At 42.4% G+C, this 17,112-nt stretch overlaps 1 protein-coding gene across 4 annotated transcripts in view; it reads left to right on the top strand.

The window, feature by feature from the left end:
• The window catches only part of LOC140204076 (sodium- and chloride-dependent neutral and basic amino acid transporter B(0+)-like), a 65,199-nt gene extending 49,395 nt beyond the window's left edge, over window positions 1-15,804 (top strand). For 2 of the 4 annotated variants that reach the window (XM_072270380.1, XM_072270378.1), the window contains 4 exons: window positions 8,324-8,423; window positions 10,563-10,672; window positions 10,756-10,926; window positions 13,842-15,804. In XM_072270380.1, the coding sequence (XP_072126481.1) occupies window positions 8,324-8,423; window positions 10,563-10,672; window positions 10,756-10,926; window positions 13,842-14,030 (570 nt within the window). In that variant the 3' untranslated portion in view covers window positions 14,031-15,804. The remainder of the gene's footprint in view (window positions 1-8,323; window positions 8,424-10,562; window positions 10,673-10,755; window positions 10,927-13,841) is intronic. The other 2 variants (XR_011887516.1, XM_072270379.1) reach the window with 2 other exon arrangements.
• Window positions 15,805-17,112: the final 1,308 nt, after the last annotated feature.

Below are 17,112 nucleotides of genomic sequence, written 5' to 3'. Positions count from 1 at the left end.
ACCCAGATGCAGGAAAATCTGCAGAAGTTGGAAATCCAAAGCAGCATACACAATGCTGGAGGAACTCAGCAGGCCAGGCAGCATCTACGGAAAAGAGTAAACAGTCAATGTTTTGGGCTGAGATCCTTCATCAGGACTGGAAAAAAAGATGAGAAGTCAGAGTAAGAAGGTGAGAGGAGGGGAGGAAGAAGTACAAGGTGACGGGTGATAGATGAAACTGGGGGGAGGGTGGTAAATTTGATTGGTTGAAGAGATAAAGAGTTGGATGAAGGGAAATTTGATAGGAGAGTGTAGAAGACACTGGGGAAAAAAGGAAGGAGGAGCAGCACCAGAAGAAAGTGATGAGCAGATGAAGAGATAAGGTAAAAATGTATCTTTTCCATAGAAGCTGCCCTGCCTGCTGAGTTCCTCCAGTATTTTGTGGATGTTGCTTAACCCAGTTGTTGTCCAAAATCTCTTTCTCTATCCTGATAAGTTTATGAGTCTGTTTATATCCACATGTCAATCTGCTGAAATGCTTGCCTTTAATCATAAAACTGTGATAATAACTCCAAGGTTTTGCCGTAGTAATTAAATACACCATGAGTCATTCTTCAAGATGCAATCAAGACTGACTAGGGAAGGCAAAAACAGTATAGAAGCAAATGAGAGGGCATACAGTTAGCAAGAAGGTAGATGATTGGGAAACTTCTCAAAACAGAAGACAAATAAAAAAAACAATAAGGACAGAAAGATGAAACATGAAGATCCAGTAGCTAATACTATAAAAGAGAAAAGCAGATACTTTTTCATATACATCGAGAATAAAAAATAGACAAGAAAGGTCATTCAACTACTGGAAAATTATGCTAGAAAGTTAGTAATGGGGAAATGGCTATGGTCCAGTACCACTTACCTCCACAATGATGGAGAGGTTGGTGATGAAACATATCAACTCCTGCCTGACAAATGACTTGGATCCATTCCAAATTGCCTACTGGAGCAACAGGTCCACAGCAGATGCCATCTCACTGGCTTGGCTCTTCACTCAACCCTAGAACATCTGGACAGCAAAAATGCATATATCACCAGGTTCTTTATTGGATATATCTTGGCATTCAGTGCCATCAGCCTCTCAAAATTAATCGATAAGCTTCAAAATCTTGGTTTCAATATCCCCTTGTGCAATTGGATCATTAATTTTCTCACTTGCAAACCTCAGTCAATTTGGATTGGCAACAACATCTCCACAGTCTTCATCAGCACTGGTGCGTCATAAAGCTTTGTGCTTAGCCTCTTGCTCTACTTGATAGAGGCAGCACATTTATTTCCTTCAGAGTCTGCAAAGATTTGGCATGACATCTAAAACTTCGCCAGACTTCTCTAGGTGGGTGGTGGAGCCTGGTATGGAAACACCAATGCCCTTGAATGGAAAGTCCTGCAAAAAGTAGTGGCTCAGTCCGTAAGAAGTAAACCCTTCCCACTATTGAGAACATCTACACAAAGTACTGTCATTCGTCATCAGGCACTCCCACCACCCAAGCCATATTCTCTTCTCACTGCTGCCATCAGGAAGAAGGTACAGGAGCCTCAGGACTCACACCACCAGGTTCAGGGACAGTTATTATCCCTCAGCCATCAGGCTCTTGAACCAAAATTGATAACTTCACTCAACTTCACTTGCCCCATCACTGATATGTTCTCACAACCCATGGACTCAATTTCAAGGACTCTTCTTCTCATATTCTTGATATTTATTGCTTATTACTATTAATTATTGTTGTTGCTATTATTATTCCTTTCTGTATTTGCACAATCCGCTGTCTTTTGCACACTGATTGAAGACCCAAGACGATGCGGTTTTTCATTTATTCTATTATGGATTTATGGAGTATGCCTGCAAGAAAATGTATATCGTGATGTATATGTACGTTGATAATAAATTTACTTTGAACTATGAACTTTGAACTAATGATATTGTATAGGGGTCGGAGTTGGGTCCATATTTTTCACATTCTATGTTAATGATCTGGATGGCAGAAATGATGGCTCTGTAGTTGAGGTTGTAGGTGGAGTAGCAAGTGATGCTGAGGAAGCAGGGAATCTAAAGAAGCACTTGGATAGGTTGGACCAATGAGCAATGAAGTAACAGATGGATTACGGAAGAGGTAAGTGTATGTTCATCCACTTTGGAGGAGGGGAAAATGGTGTTGACATTTTCAAAATGGGGAGAGAATACAGAAATCAGAGTATTAAGGGGACCTGAGAGGCCTCATACAGGATCCTCTAAAGGTTAACTTGCAAGTTGAGTTTATAGTAAGGATGATAAATGCAATGTTAGCATTCATTCTGAGACAACTAGAACTTCAAATCAAAATGTAATATTGCCACTTTGTAAGGCATTGGTCAGATCACCTTTAAAGTATTCTGAACCCCATTTTCAGCTCATATCTAAGGAAGGGTGTACTAGCATTGGAGAGGATCCAGAGGAAGTTTATGAGAATGATCCCAAGAAATGAAAGGGTTAATGTAATGTGAGGAGCATTTGCTGGCAATTGGCATGTACTCACTGATCTGCTCTGAATCAGAATGTGTGTGTGTGTGTATATATATATATATATATATATATATATATGTAGAGTGATAATGCCTTGGTTCATAATATTACTGTTATGCTGTATGAATTTCATTTTAGCAGGTCTGTAAGAGCAGTCTGTTCTGCTGTTGGCCTGTTTGGGTTACTGTTGAAGATAAGGGATGATGAGGAATGCGTGCTATCCAATTGGGATGATAGAATCAGGGGGAGGTTTTCTTGGTGAGGGACCCTAAGGTTGGTCTTGGGGTTTTTTCAGTTCAGCGGAGATGAAGAGAGGAGACGCTGGGGAGGACTGGTCATAGCATACGATCTGGTGGGAGACCCGTTTGTTTGCGATGGATTGTGAGTGACGTCCGGAAGGTGGTCCGGGCGTTCATGCAGACCACAGTGCGTGAGGGACAGAGATGTTCAAGATCAGCTCCAACTTGTGCACATTTGACTGTTTAATTAGAATGGACCCTTTTCTTTTTGCTTTTCTTTACTAACCCTTTACTTAAGTTAGGATTCATAAATATATGTCCCTTAATCTTATGTAGCATACTGTATTTTTTTTCGTGGCACTAATTTGTAACAAGGTAGCAAGTTACACAGCATCCATACAACCGGGGTTTTGGGGGTGAGGAGCATCTCAGTCTCACGAGTTTGGCGGAATCAGAGAGAGTTTTCCCCAGACTTACGCAGCCAGGGCAACCAGGGTGTTCCATATATATATATATCTATGTATGTGTGTGTATATAATAAATAGATTTAAAATAATGCACAAACAAATAATATGTATTAAAAATTGACATAGTGTTCATGGGTTCAATGTCCATTTAGAAATCGGATGGCAGAGGGGATGAAGCTGTCCCTGAATCGCTGAGTGTGTGCCTTCTGGCTTCCGTACCTCCTTCCTGATGGTAACAATGGAAGAGGGCATGCAGTGAGTGATGGGGGTACTTAATAATGGACATCACCTTTCTGAGGTACTGCTCCATGAAGATGTCTTGGTTACTGTGGAGACTAGCACCCAGGATGGAGCTGACTAATTTTACAACTTTCTGCAGCTTCTTTCAGTCCTGTGCAGTAGCCCCCCCATACCAGACAGTGATACAGCCTGTCAGAATGCTAATGCCATCCATGTACATTTATAGAGGTTTTTGAGTGTTTTAGGTGACAAACCAAATCTCTTCAAACTCCCAATGAAATATAGCTGTTGTCTTGCCTTCTTTATAGTTGCATCGATATGTTGAGACCAGGTTAGGTCCTCAAAGTTCGACACCCAGCAACATGGAACTGCTCACTCTCTCCATTTCTGATCCCTCTGAGGACTGGTGCATGTTATCTCATCTTACTCTTCTTGAAGTCTATAATCAGCTCTTTTGTCTTACTGACATTAAGGACAAGGTTGTTGCTGAAACACCACTCAACTAGCTGGTATATCTTGATCGTATACACCCTCTCATATCCATCTGAGATTTTACCAACAATGCTTGTATCATCAGCAAATTTATAAATGGCATTTGAGCTATACTTATCCACACAAAGGTTTGCCAGTGTTGATAATCAGGGAGGAGGAGATGTATCACCAATCAACTCAGATTATGGATTTCTGGTTTGGAAGTTGAGGAACCAATTGCAGGGAGAGGTACAGAGGCCCAGGTTCTGTAGCTTGTCGAATGATGTGTGTAGGAACGATGGTATTAAATGCTGAACTATTGTCAACAAACAGTATGCTGACATAGATGTATTGTCCAGGTGATCTTAAGGTCGTGTGACTAATTTAACTATTTGATATGCATCACATACTTTATGTAATTGATTTACTTTTTTTTATCATGTATTGCATTGTACTGTTGCCACTGTTACCAAATTTCACAACATATACTGATGATATTAAACTTGATTCTGTTTCTGAAGACCCATTGAGATTGTGTCTGCCATAGACCTATTGTGACAATAGGCACATTGTTGTGGGTCCATGTCCTTGCTAAGGCAGGAGTTCATTTTAGCCATGACCAGCCTCTCAAAGCATTTCATCACTATAGATATGAGTGCTACTGGGCGATAGTCTTTAAGGCAGCTCATACTACTTTTCCTGGGAACTGGTATAACTGTGCCTTTTTGAAGCAAGTGAGAACTTCCAGTCATAACAGTGAGAGGTTGAAAATGTCCTTGAATACTCCCACCAGTTGGTTGGCACAAGTTTTCAGAGGCTTACCAGGTACTCCATCGAGGCCTGCCACCCTGCGAGGGTTCACCCTCCTTAAAAGCAGCCTGACATCAGCCTATGAGACAAAGACCACAGGATCATCAGGTGCAGCAGAGATCTTCACAGCTGTAGTTATATTCTCCCTTTCAATGCCAGCATAGAACGCGCTGAGCTCATCTGGTAGTAAAACGTTGCTGCCATTCATGATGTTGGGTTTCACCTTGTAGGAAGTAATGGCCTGCAAACCCTGCCAGAGTTGATGTGCATCTTATGTCACCTCCAACCTCACTGAGAATTGTCTCTTCGCACTCTGCAGGTTATACCTGGTTTTCTTGTACAGACCTGGATCATCAGACTTAAATGCCACAGATCTAGCCGTCAGCGGACTATGAACCTTCTGGTTCATCCATGGCTTTTGGTTTGGGAATGTACGGCAGGTTTTCATAGACACACACTCATCCACACATGTTTTTATTGAATTCAGTACATAGTCATCCAAATTCGAAGAGGAATTCCTGAATACAGTCCAGTCCACTGATTTAAAACAGTCCTGTAGGCGCTCCTGTGTTTCCCTTGTCCATACCTGCCTGGTCCTCACTACTGGTGCTGCAGTCTTCAGTCTGTGCCTATACTCGGAGTAGAAGTACAGCTAGGGGCCGGCCGGTGGCGCAATGACATTAGCGCCGGACCTGGGAGCGGAGGTTCCCGGGTTCGAAACCAGCCGGGTCCGCTCCCATCCGTGCTGGGTTGAGTGTCGAGATCGCAACTGGACCTCATAAAATAAAAGGGGAAAATATTGCAAAAATGTCTGTTTGAGGATCGGCACGCCACACAGTCTCTCTCTCACTCCGCGCCTTGTAAAAGCCATGAAAAAGACATCATCACGGACGGACGCACGCACGCACGCACGTACGCACGCGCAGACGCAAACGCACAGACTTGCATGCACGCAGGCACACACCAAAAAAAAACTACAGACAGGTGGTCAGACTTTCTGAAGTGTGAGCATGGAATAGCATGATAGGCATTCTTGATGGTAATGTAACAGTGGTCCAGTGTGTTGTTCCCTCTGGTACTACAAGGGATTTGTTGATAGTAACTATTTAGTGGCTTTTTCAAGCTGGCCTGGTTAAAATCTCCCAAAATTATGGTGAAGGCATCAGGGTGTGTTGTTTTGTGCATGTTGATCATGTTGCTCAGATCATCCAGAGTCTAACTGACATTGTCCTGAGGTGGAATGTACACCGCTACCAAAATGATCGCAGAAATCTCCCCCGGCAGGTGGACAGCACTTAATTGTGAAATATTCCAGGTCTAGTGAGCCGAGTTGGGGCAATACATTTGTGCCCCAGGAGGAGTTCATCATCAGGCATACAGCTCCACCCTGCTTTTAACAGACTTGATGTGTATCCTGACTGTGTATAAGTGACCCCGTCAATCTGAATCGCTACATTCCGTACGGAAGGTGTTAACCAGGATTCCGTGAAATAAAGGACGCACACATTCCTAATGTCCCTCTGATACAGCACCCTAGCTCTGAGATCTTTGATTTTATTTATTAGAGGCTGCACATTTGCCAGCAAGATAGTCTGGATACAGTAGACATGGAGAGGATTTTTCCAGTCACAGCTTTGAAAGGACTGGATACAGTGGACATGGAGATGATTTTTCCAGTTGTAGGAGAGTCCCGGAACAGAGGAGACAAAAGCATGTCCCTTTACAACATAGATGAGGAGGTTGAACGTCGTGAACCTGTGAAAGACAGTGCCACAGATTATCTTTGGGTTTATTTAAAGTGGAGGTTAATAAGTTCTTGATTAGGAAGGGAGTCAAAGGCAATGGGCGAAAGACAGGAGATTGGACTTGAGGGAAAGTAAGCTACTGACCTATTAATTTCAACTCTACTGGATCCACTTGCACCCTTGGTAAGTGAGAATATTCCTTCCCGCACTGAGACGGTACACACTCTTGCAGATTCTGAGGCCTCTCTCCCTTCCCCTCCTACTCCCTCCCTGCTACTGGGCGAACTTTGCTGCTGAATGACTCTTGTGGGATTGCTCTGGTTGCTCTGTTATTGGGCGCATCCGATAGAAATTAAATAAAATTCAGTGAAAGAAAACAAAACAAAAACAAGGATGATTTAAATCTGAAATAAAAGCAGAATATGCTGGAAAAGCAGGTCAGGCAGCATTGGTGAAAAGTCAACTTTATGGTCCAGAATCCATCATGAGAACTGTCCGTCGAAGGGTCTTGGAGTAGAACAGGTACTTTCCTTTTTCCACATGCTGTCTGAATGCTGAGATTTTTCCAGCAACTCCTGTTTTTATTTTTATTTTTAAGTAAATTGCTGAGTTGTGTTCCATGGTGATCATCAAATTAAGAAGAGTTTGATTCCAAAAAGACAACAATGCTGATATGGCGTAAATGGGCACCAGTATTTGGAGAGGCATTGATCATGTGGATAGTCAGAGGCTTTTTCCCAGGGCTGAAGTGGCTAGCACGAGAGGGCATGGTTTTAAGGTGTTTGGAAGCAGGTACAGAGGAGATGTCCGGGGTAGATTTTTTTACGCCGAGAGTGATGAGTGCACGGAATGGGCTGCCGTCAACGGTGGTGGAGGAAGCTATGATAGGGTCTTTTAAGAGATTCCTGGATAGGTACATGGAGCTTAGAAAAGTAGAGGGCTATGGGTAACCCTAGGTAATTTCTAAGTAAGTACGTGTTCGGCACAGCATTGCGGGCCAAAAGGTCTGTATTGTGTTGTAGGTTTCTCTATGTTCTATGTTTCTATACTTAAGATTAATTTATTATTGTCGAGGTTCCCAGTCAGAAAATGTTGAGCCTGAGAGAAGAATAGAGGTACAGAAGTTTTAGGTCAATAGAACTACGACAGCAGCTGAACTATGGGATTTGGAAATACTGTTTCAAGTTTGTGAAGATAATTGAGAAGTCAAATCAGGAAATTCCCATCCTGCGCTGCAAGGTACATTTCATCAATGAGTATTTGAGGCTTAGGTTTTGGACCATTACAAAATAATCCAATGACTCAGTGAAAGGATGCTTGTTTCTCTGTTAATGATTGAAGGAAGATTGATTACAGAGAGTTCCTCAGTGGTGGTTAAATGTTGCCAATTGCATAGGGCAGTTTGCTGAAGGGAAATGTAATGTGAGAGTGAACAGAGAGAAAGCTGAGTCAGTTAAATGACAACAGAGACAATGTAGGAAACAACATGAAACCTGAGATGTTTTCTTGGACAGGCCACTAAAATCATAAGCACAATATTCTCAGGGGTTAAAATCAGAGAGCAACTTTCATAGCAAGGGCATTACAGAGGGTCACTTTGTATTAGTGAGATCACATCTGGAGTGATGTACTGTTTTGTCATTCCCATTTCAATTATTGTTGGATCTAGAAATCAGCACTGAACGTAAGGGAATAGAAAGACATTAGTTTGTGATTTATTCTGGGTATTTGTGCACATATTTATATCCTATTAGTCCTGTATTTTGAAAGTTGAAGGCCATGTTTTTTCATGCAGCATTTTCATTTTAATTTTAGGGTGGTGTTTACTGGTTAAATTTAATAGATTATTTCTGTACTGGATGGGTTCTCATTACAATCGCCCTGCTGGAACTCATTGGTCTAAGCTGGATTTACGGTAAGTATGGTGTTGAGCTAGGAAGGAAAAAAAAACAATGAAACTAAACCAAATAATTAAATTCCAGACATCATACTAACCATTGAAAACAAATAAGCTGGGCGTTCTGATGTACATTTCCCTTTTATCTAAAGATTGTTGGTCAGGAAGAAAAAAACTCTCCTCTTCCTCACAAGGCCATAGTGAGACAGGAGAAGGAAGCAGCCGCACACCCACTGAACTTGCTCTGTTCGTTTACCCCAATGGTCAGTAGAATGCGGTTGTGGTTCCCCTGTCTGAGGAAGGATGCATGTGCCTGGGAGGGAGAATAATGAGCACTTACTAGATCGATTCCTGAGACAATGAATTTCATAGGGCAGGCCATTGACCTGATCCATCAGCTCTGTTCCTCCCCCCAAAGCTGCTGTGTATTTCTAGTGTTATCTGTAATTATTTCAGATTCCTAGCATTTGTTGCGTTTTGCTTTTGGATTGTCATTTGTCACCCAGAATTTAAGAGAATGAGTTGAGCTCATTGAAACATAGAGGAGCTGGGCAGGGTAGGTGCTGAGTGGATATTCCTCCGAGAAGGAGAATACAGGGTTTGATGTTTCAAGAAAGCGGTCACCAGTTGTCAGAGATGCAGAATGATATTTCATCACTCATAAGGCTGTATCCTTCCCTCAATGTCCTGTAGATAATTTCCAGTGTCCAGTGCCCTGGACATAATTTTAAGGTGATTGGATGAAAGTACAGAGAGGAATATCAGAGATGTTTTCTACACAGTGTGTAGATCTGTTGTCATTACTTTGTCAGTGTCTGGTGCACCCTGCCAATAGCGTAGTAGGGGTATTTAAGAAACTCCTTGTCACAACCATGGATTTGGCAGCGCAGCGGATACAGCAATTGCACTTGCGAATATGCACGTGTCAGCTGATTATTACTTCATTGTGATGGTATTTAACTCCATTCATTCCACCATAGTTTTTGTCAAGAATTGGACGCAGCAACACTTCGCTTCCTGCATTCCGCCTTGCCTGAGAAATTGGACTGTCGAGTCGATTGACTCTGAAGACTAGCGGTATTCACTTTATCTTTAGTTGTTCTTTTCAGCCACAGTGTAGGCTTCATTTTCCATTTGAGTGTTTTAGTTAACAGCCTTGTTTGGCCTAGAGTTTATTGTTTTCTTTTCCCTTGAACTCTGTTCGCATTAAAGTCTGTGAACTATTCATCTGCTTCAGTGTCTCTCACTCCGCACTTAGGTCATATCTGCACCGGGTGATACTCTTAGATTGGCACATCGATAATAGACAAGTAGAGGGCTATGTAGGAGGGCAAGGTTAGATTGACCTTAGAGTGTGTATAAAGGTCAGCACTACATCATGGGCAGCAGGACCTGTACTATGCTATAGTGTTCGAGATGAGTATTGCCAGAGCTTCACTCAGAATGCAGAGAATTTGATCACATTCCCAATCTGTGTTTTGTAGCTAATGGAAGAAGCTTTTCAGTCACTCACCAGAGGATATCCACTTCTGACCTGCTCTCCTTCCAGGGTTAGGATTATGTGGCAGGTCCAGATGAGCTTCTGGTCACTGCTGGCACCATATTCAAGGTAATGACAACAGATCTTTAGATATGGAGATGATGCCAGAAGATAGGAATAAGACTCATGACCAACCACAGCAGATTGAAGACTAGCCACTGCTTCCATTTATCATTTTCGCTGAAAATGCAGGGAAAATGGGAATGGCAGCAACAATGTTAAATGACTGGATCAGTGATCCAGAACTTGAACAAAGCATCTGGAGAAAAATGTTTAACTTCCACCATGGCTTCAGCAAATCATCATTTGGTTAATTAAGTGAGAATAATGAAAGAAAGCATCCAGCTGGTTAATATGCTTTGGGGAAGAGAATTTGGTACCCTGCCTGATCCCAGTTTATGGCTCCAAATTCACGGCAGTGAGATGATACTTAAATTGCCTTGGCTACTTCAAATCACTATAACTTCAATGTTACAACATTTAAGGACGAGGAGGTGATTCACCATCACCTTCTCAACAACTGTGAAAGACGAGCTTTAAATGCTGACACTTCCAGCAGCATCTAGACATCATGAGAAACAAGTAATCGAGTTTTTCTGATTTCCTGCTGCCCACAGGGGTAAACAGATTCATCAAGGACATTGAGATGATGATTGGAGAAAGGAATTGTCTCTTCTGGCTGTGGTGGAGAGTCTGCTGGTGTTTCATCTCGCCATGCATGCTGCTGGTAAGAGTTCACATCTGGCACTGATTTAAACTTAAGATAACCCAATCTCAGAATTTCTGAACTTTGTGAAATCATTTAAACAGGCAATATTAACCTGGTCTTTAGCAACATTTGCTCCTCCATCATATGGACCCATGGAGTACCCCGTCTGGGCAACACCATTTGGCTGGTTTTTGATCATCCTGTGCATTATGTGGATCCCTGTCATTGCCATTGTGAGAGTTGCCCAAGCCGAGGGCTCAACATTGTCCCAGGTGAGTGAACATCTTGAAATCTTTCAAAGAATAAATCCATGAAGTGAGGCTGAAGGTGATGTTTTACGCACTGGATTGATTGACACAGTGCAAATGCTGGATCAAGGCATAGAAACATAGAAAATAGGTGCAGGAGTAGGCCATTCGGCCCTTCGAGCCTGCACCGCCATTCAGTATGATCATGGCTGATCATCCAACTCTGAACCCTGTACCAGCCTTCCCTCCATACCCCCCGATCCCTTTAGCCATGAGGGCCATATCTAACTCCTTCTTAAATATAGCCAATGAACTGGCCTCAACTGTTACCTGTGGCAGAGAATTCCACAGATTCACCACTCTCTGTGTGAAGAAGTTTTTCCTCATCTCAGTCCTAAAAGGCTTCCCCTTTATCCTCAAACTGTGACCCCTCCTTTGGACTTCCCAACATGGATGGCGGTTGGTAATATCTATGGATTTTTAGGATTGTTGGGATTTGAGTAAGTATTCAGGTTGTTCAACAGAAGTGTATGAACCCACGTGGTGGCAGTGTGGTTGGAGCTGAGCTGAAAACCCCAGTTAACTCTTCAGCTGTTTCTTATGGTTGACATAAATGGTTCCATTGGTGGCCATCCTTGGGTCTTCATCTTCAAAGAGAGGAGGAAGGGATGATTCAAAGAGATGTCCAAGATGCCAGGAAGGACACAAAGTGGTGGACGGAAGAGCTTTGACCAAGAAAGCCCATCCAACTAGAGTTCAGGGAGCAGTCACTGAACAATTCTGTCTTCAGAGATTCCCATTCCCTAGCCAAGACGTGGCAGAGGTGTTCCTCATGCTTCAGCCTCAACTGAGCCTTCTCTGTCCTCTGCCTGACCACAGTCACCCTGAATGATTGTGACCCCAGCTCACTCTGGTTTATTGAGTTCATCTGCCCGTGTGCAGTCCAGGGGTGACAGAGACTCTCTAACCAAGAGGTGGATCACCCTCAGGTGTTTTGGTAGCCATCAGCAGAATGTGGGATTCACAAAGGAGGGAGGTTCTCCGTGATGGAGGGGGAATCGACTGTGCTCAATCGCATTAACTGCTCCAAGGTCAAATGTGGAACAACACAGAAGCAGAAAAGATCTGTCTCCCTCCATCTGCTGTTTTTGTGCATTCCCAGCAGATCCTTCCAGATGAGTTTGCCTCAGAGTCATCTCATGTATTTCAGCTGACAATGTATGAATTAGTCAGGACATGGAGTCACACTTTATATAAAGTCAAATCTTGATTAAATCTCACCAAGGTTTTGAAGTAGTCACCGATAGTCACAAGTCTCAGAGACCCAGGGTATGAGAATGTCAAGAATGGCAATCACCCAGAGACCCTGCATATGAAGGATCTCAAGCACCCTGATCCACATGGTATGAGAAATCTAAACCACTCTGCTAGTCAGAAAGGGATAGGTGGGAATGTCAGGGGTATAACAAAATGGGCTTAGTATGAGGTAGGTGTTTGACGATTGTAGCAAACTCAATGGGCTGAAGGCCTGGTTCAGTACTGCATGACCTCATGGTTTCTACTCTGTAACATTTCTCTAATTCCGTGGAGAGCTATTTATCAGAGGAAAAAATAATTAGCTGGTAGAGAACTGTGATCTGGATGCCCTAGTTTTGGCATAAAGCATGTTGCTAAGTTCATTTGACATCAGCTATTGCAATATTTTGAGCCGTAATAAGATAAGATAAAACTTTATTTATCCTGAAGGACTTTATTGTTAAAAGGTTGCTCAATCAGAAATATATACTTTAAAATACAAAATGTAAGCATTGAGGTATGAAAAGTACAAAATGTGCATTAAAAAGTAATAGTGCACAATACAGATGAAACCATACAGTTATACAGTTAAGGAGAAGGAATTGTAGAGCCTTATAGCCACAGGGAGAAAGGATCTCCTGTGGCATTCAGTGGTACACCTCGGTGGAATCAAGTCGGTTACTAATGGTGCTCCTCTGTTTGTCCAGTATGTCATGGAGGGGTTGAGAGGGATCGTCCATAATGCTCCGTAGCTTCTGTAGCATCCTCTCTCAGACACAACCACCAGGGAATCCAGTTCCACCCCTAGAACAGAACCAGCCTTCCTGATGAGCTTATCAATTCTCCTTCACCAGCTGTACTCACCCTGCTGCCCCTGCATAGAACAGTACTGCAGATGTTGAATGACTGGAAATACGGCCAGCTCTGTCCTTTCTTGTAGTCTAGTCCAGTTTATTATCCAGGTGAGTTTCCAGTTATTTGTAGTCCCAGATGACTTCCACATCTGTTCCCTTGATGGAGGTAGGAACACAAGGTGTTTTCACCTTGCTGAAGTCCACCAACAGCTGCTTTGTCTTAGAGCTGAGCTGAGCTTGAGCTGCAGGTGATTCAGCCCACACCGCTCAAAAAGTTGCCCACCACTCTTCTTCAATTGATTATTGCCTTCTCTGCGTGTGTATTGCCTGGCCAAACCCTGGAGTCATATAGTACAGACCATGCTGACCATCAAGCAAACATCTTACACTAAACACACATTTTTTAAGACGTTCTTTACAATCCTTTCAACTCCCTGGGTTTTGCCACTCACCTACACGTTAGTGACAATTTACAGTGCCCAGTCATCATATCCATCTACTAGTCTTTAGGGCGTGTAAGGAGACTGGACCATTCCAAGTAAACTCAGAGTCAGAGGGAGAACATTCAAATTCCACATAATTAGCACTGGATTGAACCTGGATCACTGGACCTGGGTGGTCGCAACTTTACCAGCTATGTGCTGTGTGAAGTTGCAGTTTAAACCTGGGAGTGTAATATTTCAGAAGGATAGATAAATATAATTAGAATTGCGGGCTTTATCTTGTTTGGAATTAATATTCAGAAACCTCCAAATAGAATTAGGAAACTTCTTACTTTCCTTTCCACAGAAAGTTGCTGCCGCTTGTTCCTCAGCTCCTGACTGGGGTCCATACTTGGAACAACACAGAGGAGAAAGATATAGGAACAAGCCTGATTCTGCAGAAGTTCCTAACCAAATGCAACTTCTTCCAACTAAAAGAGAAACATTTGATGAAATTCCATTTAATTTTGTAAGCAATGGTTTTGAAGATCTATAGCTCTTCTGTAAATTCAGTGAGAGATCTGCAGGACTGCCAGCCCCTCATTGGAATACATATAAAGATAAAGATTAGCTTTATTTGTCGCATGTACATCAAAAGATACAGTGAAATTTTTTGTTTGTGTCAAATCAAATCAGCAAGGATTGAAAGTGTCACCACGCTTGTGGCACCAACATAATATGCCCACAGCTCACTCACACGAAGCATACAGTGGTGTTCGAAAGTTTGTGAACCCTGTAGAATTTACTTTATTTCTACAGAAGTATGACCTAAAATGTGATCAGGTATTTACTCAGTCCTAAAACTAGATAAAGAGAACCAATTAAATAAATAACACAAAAAATTACACTTATTCATTTATTTATTGAGAAAAATGATCCAATATTACATGTATTTGTTCAAAAGAGTATGTGAACCTTTGTTTTCAGTAACTGGTGTGACCCCTTGTGCAGAAATTACTTCAACCAAACATTTCCAGTAACTGTTGATCAGTCCTGCACAGCGGCTTGGAGGAATTTTAGGACATTCCTCCGTACAAAACTGCTTCAACACTGATGATGGTGGGCTTCCTTGCATGAACTCCCTCCACAACATTTCTATAGGATTAAGGTCAGAACTTTGACTCGGCACAAAATTTATTCTTTTTAAACTATTCTGTTGTTGATTTACTCTTGTCTTTCGGATCATTGGCTTGTTACATTATCAAACTTCTATTCAGTTTCAGGTGATAGACAGCTACCCTGACATTCTCCTGTAAAATGTCCTGTTACAATTTTGAATTCATTGTTCCCTCAGTGACTGCAAACTATCCAGGTCCTGAGGCAGCAAAGCAGCCCCACACCGTGATGCTCCTTCCACCGTGCTTCACAGTTCACAGTTGGGATGAGGTCTTGGTGTTGGTGTGCCGTGCCCTTTTTCCTCCAAACACAGCAATGTGCATTTCTGCCAAAAAGTTCAATTTTTGTCTCATCTGTCCACAGAACATTGTCTCAGAAGTGTTTTGGAACATCCAGGTGGTCTTTCGCAAACTTGAGACATGCAGCAACATATTGTTTTGTTGGAGAGCAGTGATTTCTTCCTTGGTTTCTTGTTCAATGCTTTTCTTAAAGTGGACACATAAACAGAGACTTTAGCAAGTTCAAGAGATTTTTGCAGGTCTTTTGCTGTTACCCTTGGATTCTTTTTCACCTCCTTCAACATTGCAAGTTGTGCTCTTGGTGTGATCTTTGCAGGATGCCCACTCCTAGGGAGATTAGCAATAGTACTGAATTTCCTCCATTTGTAGACAATTTCTCTTACTATGGTCTGATGAACACTCAGGTCTTTAGAAATGTTTTAGTAGCCTTTTCCAGCTTGATGTATCTCTATAATTCTTCTAAGGTCCTCTGAAAGTTGTTTTGATCGAAGCATGCTGTATATAAAAAGATCTTTCTTGAGAAGAGCAAGCTTTGTCAGTAACCTGACTTTGTGTCTTTTTATAGGGCAGGGCACCTCTACAACCCACACCTCCAATCTCATCTCATTGCTTGGAATACCTGACTCCAAATAGATTTTGAAGAAGGTATTACCCCAGAGATTCACATAGTTTTTCCAACAAATACATGTAATATTGGCAACACACACAAAATGCTGGTGGAACGCAGCAGGCCAGGCAGCATCTATAAGAAGAGGTACAATCAACGTTTCAGGCCAAGACCATTCATCAGGACTAACTGAAAGAAGAGATAGTAAGAGATTTGAAAGCACACACAAAATGTTGGTGGAATGCAGCAGGCCAGGCAGCATCTATAGGAAGAGGTACAGTCGACGTTTTGGGCAGAGACCCTTCATCAGGACTAACTGAAAGAAGAGATAGTAGTCCTGACGAAGGGTCTCGGCCCAAAACGTCGATTGTACCTCTTCCTATAGATGCTGCCTGGCCTGCTGCATTCCACCAGCATTTTGTGTGTGTCCTTAGCACATGTAATATTGGATCATTTTTCTCAATAAAAAAAGAACAAAAGTAATGTTTTTGTGTTATTTATTTAATTTGGTTCTCTTTATCTAGTTTCAGGACTTCAGTGAAGATCTGACCACATTTTAGGACATATTTATGCAAAAAAGAGAAAATTCTACAGTATTCACAAACTTTCTAGCACTTTATGTCTTTTGGAATGTGAGGGGAAACCAGGACACCCAGAGGAAACTCACACGGTCAGATGGAGAACGTACAAACTCCTTACAGACAGCAGCAGGAATCAAACATTGATCTTACTGCTGGCACTGAAAAGCATTATGTAACCATGACACCACCATGCTGCCAATGTCACTCCACTCCTTCAGAAGGGATGGAGACCAAAGACAGGAAATTGCAGGCCAGTTAGCCTGACTTCAGTGGTTGGTAAAATGTTGGAGTCTATTAATAAGATTGAGGTTTCAGGGTACTTGGAGGCATATGGTAAAATAAGCCAAAAACAACATTGTTTCCTTAAGAAGAAATATTGCCAGACAAATCTGTTAGAATTCTTTTAGGAAATAATAGACAGAATAGAAAAAGAAGAGTTAGAGAATGTTGATTACTTGGATTTACAAAGGTGCTACACGTGAGGCTGCTTAACAAGATTAAAACTTATGGCATTACAAGAAAAGTTCTTGCATGGATAGAAGATTGGCTGACTGACAGAAGGCAAGGAGTGGGAATAAGGGGTCCATTTCTGGTTGGTTGTGTCATGGTCCGGATCGGGGTCCCTTTAAATTTAGCTTGTTTATGTTACGATCTGGACCGTTGATTCCCTGTTTTCCCGTGTCCCTCGACTTTGGTGATTAGAGGCAATTAACACTCGGCTGAGCCAGTAGTTTATAGTCTCCGGCTTTCAGCCGTTTGGTGCGGGAGCATCTGCAAAGTCACGGCATGCCAATGTCATCTGGCCGTAACGAGTGCCAGTAATTCGCCTTTCTCACCGGAGCAACCTTGTCAAGTTACCTCGCCAAAGCGAGCCTGCAAAGTTTCCTTACCGAGTTGGGTCCGTCAGTTAACCCGCCAGAGGGAATCAAGAACCGCTGTCTCGGGCTGAGTCAAGAGCTCACCACTACCCGGAAG

The sequence above is a fragment of the Mobula birostris genome, chromosome 10, assembly GCF_030028105.1.
Source record: "Mobula birostris isolate sMobBir1 chromosome 10, sMobBir1.hap1, whole genome shotgun sequence".
NCBI classification, from domain to species: Eukaryota; Metazoa; Chordata; class Chondrichthyes; order Myliobatiformes; family Myliobatidae; genus Mobula; species Mobula birostris.
This window is presented reverse-complemented; position numbering and strand designations above follow the sequence as displayed.